We start from the raw sequence: 19364 nt of genomic DNA on the forward strand, positions 1-19364 counted from the left end.
ATGCACATAAGAATAGTAAATTTTGACCAAATGATTTTAGCAAAAACTGAATCATCATTGCCTTCGTACAATGAGATGAGATGATCTAAATTCAGTTCTTAGTGCACACCCAAACGTCCTTGGTTCAAAGGAACCATTAGAATATCAGATATGAGACGACTCTATAATCTAATAATACTCTTCAGAAGACACTCAAGTTTCTCTCCAAGCCAAAATTCAAAGAAAGTTCTCCCTTAACCGAAAGTATTAAATTTTGAACTAAGTTATTTTACTTGGATGAGATAGAATCACCAAACTTATTTTTTGAGAGGGTAGTTTTGTAAATTGGGTCGATCCCAGATCCTGTGAGAAACAAAAAAGGTCTGTTTGAGCAAAAAAATTTATCAGCTTCTTGAAGATGTTGAAATAACACGTTTGAGTGAGAGGCTCTGATTTTCACAACTGAGATGAGTTCAGCCTGAGTCGCCAAGCATCAATAAATTAGAGAACTGCTATTGCCACACCAATTCCTATGTACATCACCAAAGAAACGCATACAGTTGGTGTGGCAATAGTAGCTCTCATTAATTAACACGGGTCCCAGAACCATCAATGAAAGTAAAGCAATGAGATGAGTTCAGCCGAGTCATCAAGTAATCTATAAACTAACAGGGTCCCAAGACCCCTCAACAAAAATACAGCATAAGCATAATTTTAGGAAGTCAGGCGCGAAACAGAAAGAACAAAAGGAGAGTCCAAAATAGAAATATGTACTTTGATCAATCCATCAAGAAACAGCTGAGATTACCGAGATCAAACAATGAGGAACGATGAACATAGAAATACATATCTGAATTTATTGTAAGGCTAGTGTTATAGGCACTCACAATTTTGATTGGGGCGCCCATTTTTACATAAGCACATACAATTTTAATTCTTGGATTTTGGCACCCCACAAAATTTGAGAGCAACTTTTTAACTATAAAATTTAGTCCTTGAAAAATAAGTGGGTGCCCTTAATAATATGTGGGGTGCCTATAAACACAGCCTATTGTAATTGCATCTATTATAAATATATTTAAGGTGTGCTTGTACATTCGAGGAAACAATGAATATCAAAAGAAGTATCTTTCTCTGTGACCTATACGTTCAGATATCAATGAAACTAAATGACCTTGAAACTGGGGGCCTACAGGAGTTAATGAGAGATAAAGGTAACTACAGTTTATAATATGAGATTCCTACCCCCGGAGAATACAATTGCTTCAACAGTAGAAGTTGTTACACTTTCAAGTAAGAAAATGATCGATCATGTGTTGTATGACATCTGCACCTTCCAAGTGTATAAAGGGATCTTTCACCTGTAGAGTATTTAGAAAAAAAAAAGTTGATAATTGCTACCTTGGAATAAGATCAAGGAACATCTGAGAACCCAGTCATCTATTAAATAAACATAATATTTCACAATTGAAATATAGTTAGTGAAATGATGTACAAGAAGGACTAGGATACCCACTTCAAATTAAACAAAATCAAAAAGCATTTCAATTGTTCTTACTAGGTTAGGAAGAAAAATACAGATCTGACATGGATGGAGGTAGTAAGAAAAGATTGCCAAAAATGACATGGAGGAAGGTAGTAACAACAGATATGAAGATTGTCGGACCGTAATATTTTTGGATAAGGCTAGTTGACAATAATGATTGCTAGGGGTTTTGTACATGTTCCCCTAGGTTCTAGATTCCTTGCAATTTTCTACTTATGGGAATTATTGTGGATGGTACATCAAAATAACTGAAAAAGAGAACTTTAACCTTTGAATTTCACGTGCATGTGAACCTCTTTTCTTGCCCAAGACGAGAATGAAATGGTCTTGCGTCATCATGTGGAAATCCAAGGAGTTTAGTGTCTTTTTTAGAGCCAAATGTAGATGTAATTAAAGAGATAAGCAAGAAACTTAGTTAAACGGGGCTATATGCAAAATATGAAAACACAAAGAAATATATGATATGGTAGGAATCTGAACAAAAACACTCTTGTCAAAACTTCTTCCTGACACCACTTTGGCAAGTGGCACTACCAAATACAAGGAATTAAACAATGCTAATGTTCCATATTGTAGTATTCACTTGTTTTTGTACATGAGTTAGGCAACTCCAGTCTACACAAGACATCTGAGTTTCACATTTTGTTTTGGAAAAACTGTACGTACATCCATCAAGGCCAACTGAATGCTGGGAAACCCCTTTGACCGCACACCAGAATTAGTGTGGAATGATTATAACCATCCAATGAATATCCACATTTGATGGTCGAAGGAATTGTCAATGTCGTACCAATGGGCTTCTAGTCAACAGTTACAGACATCAAATTATTGGGTTCTCCGTCTGATTGATAAATAAATAAATATATATATATATATATATATATATATGGAAGACTATCAAAAATTAGCAGGGGCAAGTTTGTTATTTGGACAGCTAAGATCATCCAAGACAGGTTCAAATTTCAGACAATGGCAGGTCTGAAGAGCAGTGTAACATTAGGATTTCATCCAGAGTATAAAATGGTGCATGATCAGTTGTAAACTCCTACATCACTCTTATTTTTGTGGTAAGTTTCACAAAACCACTCTTGGACCATCAAAAATTTAAGTTCCTTATTCTCAGGCTGTGTCCAGCTCAATGTAGCCCACATCTAGACTCTTCAGATAAGAAACCATGGCGAAAGAAAGTCATATATAGGCTGAAACCCAAGGTGCTAGAAAGGGTAACTATGTGGGTGTGTGAAACAAGAACACTCCATTTTCAAAAAAGTTGTTGAAGCAGACACAAACGTTGCATGGATTGGTATCACTGTCTGGCAAAATCTGGTGCAGACTAGTTGTCTACATACTTGCTTCCATTGAATCCAACAAATCAAATGTTTTGGAGGCGATTAGTAAAATGTAGGGACCCAGATAAGACGGTATTCTGGAGACTGACACAAATTTAGAGGATTATGGTAACACCTGGATTCACCATTATGCCCAGCATACCTATATCCACAAGATTCGAGATTAATACCAGAAACTGCAAAGATGGTTCTATACTAAAATTCTCTCATTTTATTGGGTACAATTAGTTATTTTGTTAATTCCTAACAATTCGCTTGGTAGTCCCATCACGAAAAAATGGGTAAATAGTGTATTATAACTAGTGTTATTGTAAGAAGTTTGCAATATTAGAAGTTGTGTCACATTTAGTAAAAACATTAATACAAGAAATGATATTTAGCACAGAAAATATATATATATATATATATATATATAGAGAGAGAGAGAGAGAGAGAGAGAGAGACCTGAATGACACTGTGAGCAGCGAACCTCTGTCTGCTACTCTGAAAACTGACATCTACTTTTTCCCAGGACACACGGGAGAGACCTATCAGCAGCTCCTCTGCATGAGAGTCCAAATGACAAAACTTAAAAGCCACTTCAATGGATCTCCTTCATAGAAAGTACTTCATTGACAACCGCATCAAGCAAAGACCAAAATGCATTAAGAATACACAATTTCCATGCAAATTACCTTACTATGCTAGCTAACTTATCATGCAATTATCAAGAAGAATTTTAGTGAGAATGGAACACTGTTAATTCAATAAACAAAATAAAAAATGATTACAACTAAATATCCGAAGTGAGGAATCAACTTAAGCCTAAACTTTCACCCATGCACAAAGTTATGCCTATAAATGATGAAAACATTTGTGATCGGGAAATTAAGTTCTTGATTCATTCTCTCTCCTTCTCCGAACTGTGAGGGGTGCATGCATCTCATCCTACAAAATTGAGATAACGCAAACCAATACTGTAATTTAGGTAATATCAACTAATCACAGGCTTTGCCTTTGTCTTGCAAAGTTAGGACTAATTCAGCAGTTTGACCATTTGCATCAGATGCAGTAGTAGAAGCCACATGGAAACCATGGTTAAAATTTTCATTCCATTCCTGAATGTTTTGGCTGAAATATTCTCTTTTTTTTTACATCGAGTCCGTGTGAAATTCCAAATGTATCCCAATATTTTGAAATTTTTTCTCTGTATGTTCCACAAAACATATCAGCATGTAAATTAGAAATCTTTTGCTAAAATTTGAATGCCCCAACTACAGTCTCCCGGAACATATCAAATGTAATGTACCAAAACTAATTTAACCATAACATACATTTTATAACTTCTAAGATCCATTTCATTAAATGAAAATACTTTCACAACATTATATATGCATCAAATGCAATGACTTGAGGTGCCTATTTCAAAATGTTTTAAAAAAAGTATGATAAAAACAAGTTCTCTATTTCCTATAAATAGAAAACTAAATTTAATTATTTAAAGAGGCATTAAATTTCAGTTTTGGTGTCTATTTTGGCTATAGTTTGGAAATGGAAAATATTAAGCAAAGATATTTTGACCAATGTGGAAATAAATACAATTTTAATAAAAATGATGAAATTTTTTCATTGAAACTGTTGGAAATGATAAAACTGACATGAAAACACTCTTTGGTAACCAAAATACTGTAAACAACCATATGGAGTGTGGAAATGAAATCAATAGTGTTCCGGTATATGTTGGTTTTGGTATTTGCATGCTTGATAATAAAAAACAGTGAAATTCTAAGTAGAAATGAGAACGATAGCGTTCATACTAACTACATATAACTCCACGTTAAAACACTTGATTAAATCAACAAACTGTTAGTACTATATTATTATTATATTGTACTTATAAAATACTTATGAACAAATTATTAATTAAATAACCCTTAATTAAAATATAGACAATTGTATGTGTGTACTAATATGAATGTGCTAATCTGCTTATAATAATCAAAATAGGATAAGACACAAATATCAAACAAATAATATTTTGTCTCTTCTAAGGAATAAATATTATGAGTAATTTACAAGTCTTTTATACAAGCAATTTAATTTTTTTGATATTTTTATAAATTGTGAATGTAATTTTAGAGTTATCTTTTCATGAAAGAATATTTCAGTTGAATTTTATTAACCATCGAAATATTTCCACCAAACTCTAGCATTTTTACACATGAAAATTCAATAATTTCAATCAAAATTTACTATTCATCCAAATATTTCGTGAAATGAAAAGTGATATCCATATAAATATATACAAAAGGAACTTATTGGTTAAATTCCGTGTTGGAGCCGTGTGGCAATAGAAATATGTTGGAATTTAATAATAAGATTTAAAGTAAATGAGTCTTAGATCATTCACTTTGTTTTGGTCCCAGTTTGGCTTTCAAAAAAACCAAAACAATATAATAATACGAGATATTAAACCTTGCTGGCAACTGTCATCTGCACAAACTATTGGGCCATAAAACTTACGAGTCAGGAAATGAAATTTATGAAAGAGTGGTGAAAAAAAGATTAAACAAAAGCAAAGATATTGAAAATTTGATTTGGTTTTATGCCAGGAAGTAAACCATCAAGGCATTCATTCCATATAGTAAAAATGATGGAGAAGTTCAAAAAGAAGATGAAAGATCTCCACATGATTTCATTTACTTAGAAAACATTAGCTAAATTACCCATGGAGTAAATTTGGAGGGTATTGGGAAATAAAATAATCCAAAATGAATACATTGGCACAATTAAATACATGAATGACCAATTGCGGCTAGTGTGAAAACAAATTGTGATAAGACATGAGTTCCCAATTACAACATCAGGGATCGTTGTGGGGTCAATATTTATTTACTCTAGTTACAGATGAAGAGCTGGTCCTTTGGTGTATGTTATTTACATATACTGTAGTGCTAGTTGATGGGACTAAAGAGGGAGTCAAAATAAAACTGGAACTTGGGAAAGCTACTTTGGAATCCAAGGGATTTAGACTAAGTTTTAAGTGGACCATGACAAAGTATATGGAGTGAAACTCTGGTGAAAAACATGTAGAGAGAGTCCGATAAAAAAGTGATGCCCATAAAATTAGAGATGGACGGTTAAAGCGGATGTGTGATTTTGAAATGCCATGTGATCAATAAATCCTAATCATATTAAAAAAAATAAAAATTATAAGATAGCAATACCACCAGTTCACACATTGAGTGTAGCAGGTATGAGGATGTTGAGATAAATGAGTGAAAATTCTAAGAAACATAAAAATTAGAAAGGGATGAGTTCATAGAAATGAAACTCCAGCAGGTGAAAAACTAAGGAAAAGTTGTTTGATATCAATCAAAGAAAAAGGAAAGTTGATTGAGATGGTTTCATGCGCAACAAAAACCAATAATAGTCCTAGTTAGAATGAATATGCAAATTGAAGGTTCTAAAAAAGTAAAGAGGATCTCTTATACATTTGGTCAAAACAGAACATACAGTTCACGGGGACAACTTTTGATGATTTCGTTTTTAGCTGGCACTCTTTATGTGATTAGTGATGCTGTAGTTTTTCTTTGTTACTCTTGTGGAGGCTTTCTCGGCCTCCTTGTATTTTGTTTTCCCTCTTTATCAATATATTATACTTTTCAAAAAAAAAAAAAAAGTAAAGAGGAAAACCCATAAAGGGCGCGGATTGCAATAGTGAGTAGATTTGAGGATTCCTATATTAATGAAAGACATGAATTTAAATGCAATTGGATGGCAGAATAGGATTCATACGGCTGACTACAATTTTTTGGGATAAGGCTTTGATGACGATGATGCTAAGTCTTCTCAAAATCTAATTAGAATCAACTCTCAAGATGGATCAAATTGTTGACCAAAGTAATTCTAATAGAAACCAATTTTACAACATTTATTCCATTAATATCCTTATTTAGTTGCAAAAGACTTTCCTTTCACATGAAGCACACATAACACCCACACTGCTGAGGATGCAGTTGTGCTTCTGATGTTTTGATGTGATAGCTATAACTCCACAACTATATTCCATAGACCCACATGAATTAAGAAGAACAATTCATAGACAATTAATGGAACATCATAAGCATTAAAAGATTTCCCCACAATGGATCAGTAGATGTTTAGAACACGCTAGAGAAGGGAATTGAAAAATGAAAAATAAAATAAAGGCAAAGTATATTATCAACAAAAGTAGACATGAATTAATAAGATAAGACACCCATAACCTAAATATGTAAACATGAAAACAGGAATGGAAGGCAGTAATCAAATAGCAACAGAAAACTAACTGTGATTTTCCAGACTTGCTCCAATTAAACAACAAACTTACAAACCTTCTAGCATAGCAGAGTCTTCATCATCCACTGAAACGGATGCACACTGCTCACCATCATTTTCCTTGCACCATTCTTCGTATACAACATGTGGATATTTCTCACTAAGAGGATCCCCCCACTAGTAATCAAGAATGCTAGTTATGATATTGCCACTAGAATTTAAACCAAAAAAAAAAAAAAATAGTTAAAGCATATGCAAGTTGATATAACCTTGGGAAGTTCACTATGCCGTCTAATTGACGATGTTCTCCAGCCAACAATATCTTAGTAATATTTGGTCATGGAAAATAAGAATACTAATATCAGAATTATTGAAAAAGCATGCATAACCAAGAATGATATTGGAGGAAACAGGATACGATCAAAAGCAACATTTGAGTAAGTCACACGGCGTTTGAATGCACGTAAGGCAGACCTGCATTAGTAATATTGAGCGTCATGATCAAAATTTCCAGTTAACTGGAGAGGAAGTCATCTTAAAGCAGTCACTGACCTACCAAAAAATTTAGAAGAGGCAAAGGAGTGAAAGAACTATAATTAATCATACATGAAATAGAGGCCATTGTAATCATCCAGCATGCGCCGCAGTAATGGTCGCTCCCCTTCCTCAGCATCAGTAAGAAAAAGATGTCGGCCAGTTCTCCTAAATATCCAGTGAATGACAAGAATCGCGGCTTTCTCTAAAGCAGTAACTCCAAAAAGAAACGGAACCTGCAAATGAAGAACCTTTTCCATAGAGCAAGAGCAACATAACCCAAAGTGGGGCGATTATAATATTAAACAGAAATGATAACCAAAAAAACTTTCATAGGAGTCTTAATATACTCTACAAAAGAGAACTTTCTAACTATTGTAGAACACACAATCTAGTTGTGTCCCCTTCTCTAACGCCTCAAGTCTGATACATCTATGGTGTAATAGTCTCTGCCAGGCTTAAAGTGATATTCCCATCTACAGAATCTTAGATCTCGAGAGGGATTAGCTTAAGACCCACAGGAGAGAGGAAGTAGTCTCTGATTAAAGTGCTTGCAGGGGATAAACTTCCTAGTTCTGATGATTTCAACATACTTTCTCTAAGAAATGCTAGGATGAGGTGTGGTTCCAAGAGTATGAATATCTTGATTCTTGACTGTTGTTTTAACAATACCTTTATAGAATCTCAAAATATCAATTAGTGATAAATATCACCAGCCATAGGCCTATTAGTTTTGTGGGAAGTGTCTATCATATCATAGCCAAAACTTAAGCTTCTAGAAAAATCTGATCTTATAGCCTATACCTCTCAAAAGCAAGGGGCCTTTCAAGGGTGGGTGGGTGTGGGGGAGCATGGGGGATTACAAATGGTATCCTTATTGCTGATGAATGTATTGACTCTAAAAAACATAGCAATATCCTAGGTATTGTTCGTAAGATGGACATGGAGAAGTTTTATAACCAATACCATTGCTTTTCTTCATTTCAGATTGTGAGACCAACCTATGCAAAAGATTTCCAATTGAGAGGACTTCTAATGGAATCGTAGTTTCCACAGGAATATGACTATTTAGAGATCAATTTGGTTGCCTGTACACTGTCCAATATATATGGTTGCTACTTTTCTTCCTTGGTGGAAGACAAATGCATTTGGATGGAAAGCTGGAATGGTACGTTTACCATTAGATCCTTCCATTTAGCATAAGGCCTCCAGATCTGTTTTTTGGCAAACTAAGTTTGGCAAGCAAACATCCCTTCGTTAATTGCCTTTTTTGCTTGGAATGCATATTTAGATAAAATCCTTACCATCAATTAATTGATCCATCAACAAAGAACCACTGTTGATTTTTGTGGCATGCAATCTAGAATATATTGGATACTTTCTCAATCTATTCTTGACCTTTTAGGAGTTTGAACACCGAAGCTTTCTCTTCCGGAGGAAGGCCCATTTGGAGGCTTCTTTCCCTTGAGACTTTACGGATCTAGTGGATTGAAAGAAATAGGAGTCTTCAGAAGCAAGATAAATGAGGTCCATGTAATCATTCTTAATATAAAAGCACCCATATTTCAATCGTCCCAGCTGTTCCAGGAATGTTAAGGGTTTTTTCTTAGTGGATTTTGCTTTTAGATGGGATTTTATGGTAGATGCAGTAGGGAAGCTTTTTAATTTGTTACTTTTCTCATTCGTAGCTTTTTTATTTGCCTCCTCAACCACCTTGATTCTCTTATACTTCTCTTTGTTTATTAATAAAACCTGTACTTAAAGAAAAGAAAAAAGCACAAAGACTTGTAAAAACAAGAGTGCTAATCAAGTATGTGTGCAGACAAGTTAGTGCACTTTCTCCACCTAGATCATTCACATGAAGTCCTCAAAGAAAAGACCCCTAAAATCTTGGAACCCTTTGGACAAAAGAAAGAAGCTTTCACGCTTATGATTACATCGTGGCTATAGGAATTAGTATATTCATTTCTACATTTTCAAATTATTAATCTTCAGCCAATCAACAGTAAATTAAGCCATAGAATGCTAACAAAATTAAAAAAATTTATTCATAGGTGGAAAGCGAGAAAGAATACCTGTTTTTTGCCTCTTGAACCAAGATGAGGTGTAGCAACTGTAATAAAATTCATTGGCTCCAGTCCACATATTGTTCCTTTTGAATCTTCATTGCATACATCAGTTGAAGCATCCTCTGAATTTTCTTTTCTTGGTCTATACAGCCTCCCTATCACATATCTAGCCACTAGTCCTCCCACAGAATGTGACACGAAAGAAATCTTCCGAACTACTGGCATTCGCTTAATCACTTCTTTCACCTATAATTTATATGTTTTGTCAAATAATAGAAAATTGTGAGGCAGATGCACCTTGCTTTGACAAAATCACTGACTATTGCAACTTGCAAGAACATTCGGCACTTAGTTTGAAGAGATCTAGTCTCACAGTAATATAATTAGTCAACAATCTTAACTCAAACCAACCTCCTCAGCTAATCGCTCTCCCATAACATCCACGCCATCTAATGTCAGCTTCGCCACATTGCAAACACTACCTGCAAAACACGTAAACAACCCAGGTCATAGGAAAACAAATTTTAGTCAAACATGCATTATGGATGCAATGATTCTGTAATTCCATGCCTCCACAGATAAATAACAGAAACATCCTCGGGAGAGAAAATGTAATCTAGAAAACTTTTCTTTAATCATAAGGATGGAAACTATATCAAAAAGAAGAAAAAAATCTCACTAGAAACAAAATTAAACCCATACAAAGCTCCCGCTTTAAAATATGTCTTAAAGAAGCCATGAATTATAAGATTCCAACTACGGAGAAAATTAGCAAAAAATTCCTTTTAAAATTTTTAAGAAAAGAAAATGAGCAGAAAAGCAACGTTTGATCTTGTCAACCATCATATCGACCAACCCAAGCTAAGTTCCACCTGACCAGCACATGACCCAATTGATACAAGAAAGCTGCTAAACAGTTGGCAAAACATAATTTGCGAACTAATCTAGCCTCTCCCCAATTTCTTTCGCATGAAAGACATGCTAACCAAAATATTCCTTCTAATCAAATCCAATGTAAGCATGTTATCATCGAGGGTCACAGTACCAAAGAAGAAAGAAACACACCTTAGATGACATTGAAAGACCCTGGACCAAACCCTATATGAAATTAATCAACAGAATAACTTAATCGAATCCATTTCACAAATGTAACCCTTACACACCTATGTTCATGGTTCTAAGTTTTGTTCTGTTTTAAAATATTTTAGTGGAACATTCAAGTTTTGGAAGAAACTGGAATAAAACACTGAACCCAAAAAATTGAAGGTTTTGGGAATATTCAGTCGAGATAGTCCTGATTTTTATCCTGACCGAAACATTGCCTCGAGATGAGATTTTAAACCTTGCCTATGTTAACAGATGGCATGTAGCACATGTTGACACCAATACTTGGTTACAAACTCAGAGCTCTTTCACTCAGTTTCTCAAGTAAACTAGTTTCCAAGGCAGTTCAACCTTGGAAACAAGTCTCAGATCCCCAACACCCAACCCATTCCAAAGGTCTATGGATTTTATTTGAATCATCGGTCCATTTCCTTCAACGCATCTCTTTATGTACGATAAGTGGTGGGTGCAAGCTTTAAAAAAAAAATGTTGCGCCCAACATGAAAATTAAGAAAATGTAAGAGAACACCCAGGAAAAAAAAAATCGTTTTTTTAACAATTGAACCCTTTAATTTGCATTTTCTAATAACAAAATAAAAAAACAATACAAATCATTAAATTTTTTTTTTTTTTTAATTAAAAAAGTTCCTTACAGTGAACAATCACTTTATCAGGAAGAGTTCTCACGAATTGCTCGGCTGCGAATTTCCAGTCTTTAGAACTGCAAAAGAAAAAGGATAAACATCAGCGACCGACACAAAGCTCACCATGTGAAGTTGAAACCTCAATAAAAAGTGGATTTCCGCAGCCAATTCATGTAAAGTAATGGTGTCAACATGTGCTACATCAAAACCTAAACCAGACTCAAATTCTCCTCCAAAACAAACAAAATCAAAAGTAATCCATCGGGATCATTAAACCTCACCTCCCAAGGATACCATTAACCATAACAACTAGATGATCGGCTGCAGAAGCAGAATCCTTACAACTCCAAACATCTTGACCACCATTAACTGATCTCGAACAAACACTGTTATCTTCCTGATCGCGATCCATGATCGTTGTTCTTACTCACACTCACCTCCTCTGCATTTATGATCCAATCGATCAACAACAACGAAATCGCAAAACAAAGAGAAGATCAAACACAGAGGACACGAGAGAAGAAAATTGGGCGAATTTTGCAGAAATGTCAAAAAAACTCGGCAAAGAAAATGGTGAGGCGCAATGCGGTCGTGATGGGAGTAGTGGTAGTTATAAGTATTAGAAAGAAAGAAAGATCTCAATGTGAAAACGTAAAGAAAGTAAATTTAGCCGTAAACAGTAGAGAGAAAATTGGTTTTGTATAACTTTTTTATTATCTGTTCGTTGGCTTTCTCATTAATGGATTTTATTGGTAACGCTGGCAGCTTCTGTGATAGAAAATATGAAAACGTGATGGATATAAAAGTTGAGAAGTCCATTTTTATTTTTATTTTTATTTTTATTTTTATTTTTATTTTTTTAAAAGACTAGCACTAATTGTCCCCACTTTTCTAAAAGTACACCCAAATTAAAATAAAATGACATTTATATCCCCCATTTACTCAAATCACCTCCTCTCTCTCTCCCCCAACACCACTGCTGCATCCATCCCCTCTCTCTCTCTCTCATATTCTTTTATTTCTTCTTTCTTGCTACTTCTCTCTTTTAGTGCTTTCTCATGTGGTATTAAAACTTGTTTTGACATCTCGTCTCGTGCATGATCAATATCGAGTAATCTCAGACAAAATATCTGATTTATCTGAGTTGTCTCAAACGAGATTTTAAAAAAAACCTTAGAATTAAGATAAATAATATCTTTGAGACGACTTGTCAACTCATATTGTTGGTGGATGATATCAAGACAACTCAAACAAGTCGTCTTGGTCTTGAAATAGATTTAAAACCATATGTGGTGGTGGTGGTGAATAAGAAGATGAGGGAGATATGGATTTGAGAAAATGAGGGATTGGGGAGGGACATGGGTGTCATTTTATTAAGTGAGGGTATTTTTAGAAATATTGGGAGTGCAAAGAGTAGTTCCCTTTGATAAATTATTGTTTAATACTTATGTTTAAAAAGTATTATATCATATATATTATATATAGAAATTTATTGACTGTTAAAAATAATTTTTTGGGACTTCCAACGCCAACTCTAAACTATTTTGGTGAGTTCTATTTAAAAATTAATTTATATAAAATTTAAAAATATATAATAAAAATTAAAACTTAATTATTAAAGAATATAATTGTAATTATTAAAAAAAGTAAAAGACTATAATTGTAAATACCAAAATGGATAGCAATCATAAATATCTAAATTGAATGAAGATAGAGTCATAATTATAAAAAAGAGTCGTGTTGGAGTGATTGCGTTGGACGCTACCCTTACACACCGCGTTGACATGGATGTGCGTGTGAAACCATAAAAATACTTTTCACTCATATTTCAAAGAAAAACATGAGTCATGCTGGGGTGACATGGGATTTACTGTGATTCTCACAATTTTGATGTAGACATGCATACATAACCGTAGATGATTTTTACTAGTATCACAAAGAAACACATTTATGGTTATGTGCACATCCCACATCAGACTTGTGAGAATCGCAATAAATATCTTTTGTCATTCCAGTATTTTCTGAAAAACATATATGATTTTGTACACACATCTTTATCAGCGTAGCGTGTAATACAGTGTTGTGCATAGTCACTTCAACATTTTCCTTATAAAAAATTTGAAATATATGTCTTTAGGAAAAATTACTTAAGAGAACTTGGTGGAGGGATTTTTTATTAATTAGCCTCCAAGTTTTAGGACTTCTCTTAATAATTCATTTAGTAAAATTTTCTTATCTAATCAATCCCTGAACCCATTTCCACATTTCTCACGATTGAATGTCTTAATTGTTCAATCTCACCATTTTCGTCCTAAAAATTAAATTTTTAGCATCCCAATCAAATTTTGAAGATTCCAATCTGTCAGAAAAAATTTAAGAAGGAAGAAAAAATCATTTTCAAGTTTTTTCAAACTTTTTGAAGATATATGTAAAAGATTAAGATTTTTTCAATTTTTATTCTTTTTTGGATGAAAATTGATCAAGGATGGTACTTTTGATTTGAAATCATCTAGACAAGTCTTTATCTGAAGTTTTTAGTCGAATTGTTCATGTATTTTAGTCGAAAAAACTCGAAAAACAAAAATGGGTGTGTTTTACCAACATCGAGTTCACCACTTTTTTTTGTCAAGTTTGACATTTTTTTAAAATTATCAAATTCAACTTTAAAAAATGTCAAACTGGATAATAAATGAAAAAAGAGAATTTATTACCACACTAACTTTTAGATGTGTGCAAATTCTTTGGTGATTTATATATGAATTGGGTGTCATTAGCAAAAGTTGGTGTGGGCAATAGAATCTCTCTAAATAAAAAGTCGTGAACTCAGCAATAAAATTGTTTGACCACTGAGAAAAGAAAAGCGGTGAGCTCGCCAATAATGAGAGACCACTAAGAAAAGAAAATTTTACTAAATAAATTATCAAACTAACCCTCAAAACTTAAGGATTATTTACAAATAAATCCCTCCGCCATGGTCCTTGAAGTAATTTTTCCATGTTTTTTGTGCAGTTCAAATGGTTGTTAATTACTTGTCACACCACCAACAGAAAAAGTACTAAAAGTATGACTGGGTTGCACCATCAATGTTGGAGTTGAGAAATAAAATTTGAAGTGCATTTGGTTTTAGGACTATTAATGGTAGGGTCCAATGTGGGACCAATCCATTAAGGATAAGATAAAATTCGGAATTGATATGATAAGAATTGGATTAGATCATTGTCGGATTGGATTTTTTATTGGATCTCAATATTAAGATTCAAATCTGACCTAATAACAAAACGAATTGGATCAAAAGAGGTCTTGAGTTCAAACCTCTTGTTAGACACCCACAAGAATTTATCCCAATTAAGGGTGTCAATGGATGGTTGAAAATTCGAATCTGATTCGTATTCGAAAATTTTGATTATCGGATTCGAATTCAGATAGTTTTATATGTTCGAATACTTATTGGATATAACATTTCGAATCCGATAATATACAATTTGAAATAATATATAATATATATTACTTTATTTGATTAATTTTCTATATAAATAATATAATATATATTATTTATTTATTTATTTATTATATAAATATTATATCATATATTAATTTTTTTTTTTAATATTGAAAAATCAGTTTGACAAGGAAAAACTATGTTTTTTTATATACAAATTATTCAAATTCTAATCGGATATTATATGATATCCGATAGGATAATCGGATTCAAATTCGGATAGAGTTTTAGAATATCTGTCGGATTTAATTTTGAATTCAGATATCAAATAAAAATTTTGAATTCGGATATTGTTATATCCGAAATAATAAGCATTCGTTGACAGTCCTAATCCCGACTAACCTAGTACGTGTGGTTTTTGGAGTATTAGCATGTATTGAGGATTCTGGCGTGATATGGTGCTCTAAGAAACCAGTTGTTTCATCCAGATAATCCTAAAATTTGATCGATTTACAAAATATATACAAATTCATATATTTTACATACGTTTTATTGGAATCGAGCGTACACTCCAATTTGACAGATTATCAAACCATATGCAAAGTGAGGGATATCAAATACGCCTCATATTGTGTCAAAGTTCAAAATAATTTTCACATAACTTGAAAACTATATGCATATTTTTTTTTTAAATAATGATTTTGTATCATTTTATATCAATCCCAAAATGTTAATCTAACATTTACAAAAATATATTAAATTTATATATACTTTAAAATATTTTTTTTATTTTTAAAAATAAATAATAATATTTACTTTTATCTAACACAAATATATTACATAAGTCAAATAACTCGGTTGAGTTTCTGACTTGACTCGTCATATTTTCGTGCTTATTCAACTGATTTGAGAAATTAATTCAATGGTTTTTCACGTTTACCCCGTATGTTGGTTCCATCGAGTTTTCGGATTTGATCACCTCAAAATCCAATTGAATTGGGTTGATTGATCCAAATTTTGAGTCGACTCAATGAGTTTTAAAACTATGTTTCAAGTTGCTCCCAATGCCTCACCCTTCAATCATATATTGTCCCACACCATGGACTAATCTAAATGGAATTTCTTCTCACATTGTCCCATCTCTAAGTCGTTTTTCTTCGGCAAATATATCGACCACCATTAATGGCCATTGGCCAAGAAAATTAATGAGACAGTTTGTAAGTATGGTGGACCTAAGACAAGATGTGCTGTCTAAGTACACACCTTACAAATTCGATGAACAGTAGAACCTTTAGCACTAAAGCCCTGCTATTATTTATTTATTTTTATTTTGGGAAAAAACCAAAAAAGAGTTAAATATTTACGAAAAAAAGAATCTATTTTTTTCAAAAATTACCAAAAAAACAAATTAAGTCATTGGAGAGTTCGACTTTTTAGTAACTCGTTGGATTGTCCAATGTTTTACATGGATGCTAAATTGCTGGGGTGTGCTCAATGAAAATTTTGGACCGATAAACAGTTAATGCCCATAGGTCATGAGTTTGATACCCAATACGAGCATTAATTCCTCAGGGGCCACCTGTGAGGGTAAACCCTCACTTACCTGGCGTGTGTGATGTGGGGACTTTATTCATGCCCCGGGGCTAGTTCTCGATGGTCTACGGTCCCCTATCTATAGGAGTACTCGATTAACAAAATAAAATTATTGGGATGTTAAAGCAAGCTACTAAAACGTTGGATAGTCTAGTGTTTTAATAATTTGGATGGCATTTTAGTAAAGTAATGTATTTTAACACATTAAAAACGCTAGATTGTCCTGTAATTTAATTTGTTTTTAGTAATTTTTTTGAAAAAAAAAAATTTGTAAAAATTAAGATATTTAACCCTCTTTTAATAAAGTTCCCCTAATTTGTTTTAAATGAACAATTCTACAACCTTTAGCACTTCAGCCCTGCTATTTAATATATATATATTATATATATATATATATATATATATATATATATGATGAGAAGATCATACTCACAAAAAATCAGTTCAATATGAAACTTCCAAATCTATTAAAAGTGGTTTACAAATTATTGATAAAAAAAATTGACAGTCCACATTCTAAATCACTTTTGATGGGGTTGGAAGATTCAAATTGGGGTGATTTTTTGTGAGGATGATTTTCTCATCATAAAGATCATCCTCACAAAAAATCAGCTCAATCTGAATTTTCTAAATATTTTGAAAAATGATTCTTTTTACATATATTTTTACTTATGTTGCTTGAACGCTCCCCTTATATATATATATTTGGTGTCGAGGTCATTTATAAATTGGGATATGGGGAGGACAGAAATCAGTTGATTAGAGAATATTTCAATAAATATTTTATGTATTTCGATTTGAAAAGGATTGAGAAAAGTTAATTGAAGCTTTGGGATTTAAGAGATCAACCGTCTTGAATTGGTTTAGGAGGTTCGACTACCTTGAATTAAACGTCTTCTTTTCTATTTCTTTTTTTTTTCTCTTTTTTTTTTTAATTGTTGTAATAATCCTAAAGAAATGTTATAATTGGTATCACAATGAGATCAGCATTGTACATCAAATAATGGTTTTAAATCTTGACCGAGCCGATTCATCCGATACGTCTCAATATCGTCCACCTACAAGATAGACAAACAAGTCAAACATATTAGACAAGATTTAAAACCATGGTTCAATTGTCTCATTGTTGAACGAGACGACTCAAATGTATCAGAAAACTCATCCGAGACAACTTGGTCTCGTTCATGGAGGAGACAAGACATCAAAACGAATTTAAAAACCATGCATCACATTCGAACACGACGAAAATGAAGGGGAAAAAGTTTTTTATCAAAACAAAATACTTAAATCTTACCATGATCTTTTAGAGACAGTAATTTCTCAAAAAAGATGATCCCATAATAGAAATCAATCCCCACAATCATTGTCCCGAAAAGTATAGGAGATAAAATTCCAATGTCACTGAGCACATTGAAAACACAAGGTAAGATGCAATTGGTTTTGTGTTTTCGATCGAATTTAAGGTTCATGTAATCAAGTCAATCATCATCGAGAAACCCCTCAGACAGTTGGCTCAATAGCAATTTTGGACCGATAAGCGATTAATGCCCATAGTCGTGAGTTAGATACTCAGTATAAGCATTAATTCCTCGAGCACACCCTTACTTGGTGCATGTGTTGTGCAAGCATTGCATGTGCCTCGGGACTAATACTTGGACAAGACCATGGTCTATGGACTGGGCAAAGCCCAAATACAGGTCCATCCCTTGTCTACAGGGATATCCCATTAGAGAGAGAGAGAGAGAGAGAGAGAGAGAGAGAAGTGGAATTGAGAATATGATATTGTTGACTAGTCTTTGTGCGAGAAGGTCATCATCAACTACAAAAGACACTTGTTCTATAGAACACTAGTTCCAATAAACACATTTATCTCAAATACAATTTGGGATGCTAGTGGGTTTAACATTAAGGGCAAGGATGTTTTCAAGAAGGGTGGAATGTGACATACCTAATTATTAGTAAGGAACAAAATAATATTGTCAACGAATAGCCAATCTTTGACCCATCTCATCTAATAGCTCAAATCGGAAATCATTAGAAAATCACTATATATCAAGATTGAACCCTTACAACTTTTATCAACGACGTTGATCAATCCACCACACATTGAATTTTCCCCATCCCTCCAAACCCCACTCCATTGTACATTTGTGCAATGTTTTTAGAGACGTGTGAGCCTTACACGCTTCAAGGCATGCATTAGAATGAGGCTCATTAAAAACATTCTAAGGCATTAGGTTAAATCATAAAAGCAATTCGAGGCTTATGCCTCAAACCATGAGGTACTTATAATAGGCATTCGCCATTAACGCGTATGCATTTAAAATAATGCATCTCTTCCTCTTAACTCTCTATTCTTTTATTTATACTTTACTTTTTTCTTTATTTTCAACTATCTAAACAAGATTTTTTTGTAATCTTTGTTAATAACTTCAAATACAAAATAGTAATATATGCAAATACTAAAAAAGAAATTCTTTGAGATGAGTTGATTTATAATAGTTTTGTCGTATCAAAGTATTATAAAAATGAAGTTATTGAAAAAAAAAACATTCTGATGTATTTTTGTAATAAATATAAAATAATTATTTTATTGTAGAGACTTTCAATTATTCAAATTCAAATTATTTTGATTTTTCTAAGATATATCATTTTTTTTTAATCAATAAACATGTTTTTAACAAGTTCAGAAACTCAATGCCGGCGGGATTTGAACCCAGGTCCCAAGAATCATCAACCAAAGACTTTGCAACTAAGTTAGCCGGCACTGCTATCATTATTTATTGTAATGGATTAAATTTTAAAATT

General features: G+C 33.1%; 1 protein-coding gene across 1 annotated transcript; it reads right to left on the minus strand.

The window, feature by feature from the left end:
- Nucleotides 1–812: 812 nt before the first annotated feature.
- LOC147389342 (lipid droplet phospholipase 1-like) lies at nucleotides 813–12245 on the minus strand. The gene is made up of 10 exons (XM_086417983.1): nucleotides 11806–12245; nucleotides 11534–11601; nucleotides 10188–10258; nucleotides 9783–10022; nucleotides 7780–7943; nucleotides 7592–7647; nucleotides 7443–7495; nucleotides 7230–7350; nucleotides 3319–3416; nucleotides 813–1340 (listed from the first exon to the last, which is right to left on the minus strand). The coding sequence occupies exons 1-10, from the start codon at nucleotides 11934–11936 to the stop codon at nucleotides 1269–1271; spliced, it is 1074 nt and encodes a 357-aa protein (XP_086274109.1). The 5' UTR covers nucleotides 11937–12245; the 3' UTR covers nucleotides 813–1268.
- Between the last annotated feature and the right edge of the window lie 7119 nt (nucleotides 12246–19364).

This window comes from Akebia trifoliata, chromosome 12 (genome assembly GCF_017979445.1).
Source record: "Akebia trifoliata isolate Shusen 1 chromosome 12, ASM1797944v1, whole genome shotgun sequence".
Taxonomy (NCBI): domain Eukaryota; kingdom Viridiplantae; phylum Streptophyta; class Magnoliopsida; order Ranunculales; family Lardizabalaceae; genus Akebia; species Akebia trifoliata.

Bases quoted from the DNA above. Each gene is read 5' to 3' on its own strand.
- LOC147389342 (XM_086417983.1), bottom strand. From the start codon at position 11,936: ATGGATCGCGATCAGGAAGATAACAGTGTTTGTTCGAGATCAGTTAAT. The intron at 10,023-10,187 runs GTTGGTTTGAGT...TATAAATTATAG, and splicing joins GAGAGCGATTAGCTGAGGAG to GTGAAAGAAGTGATTAAGCG. The intron at 7,648-7,779 runs GTATGATTAATT...TTACTAATGCAG, and splicing joins TACAATGGCCTCTATTTCAT to GTCTGCCTTACGTGCATTCA.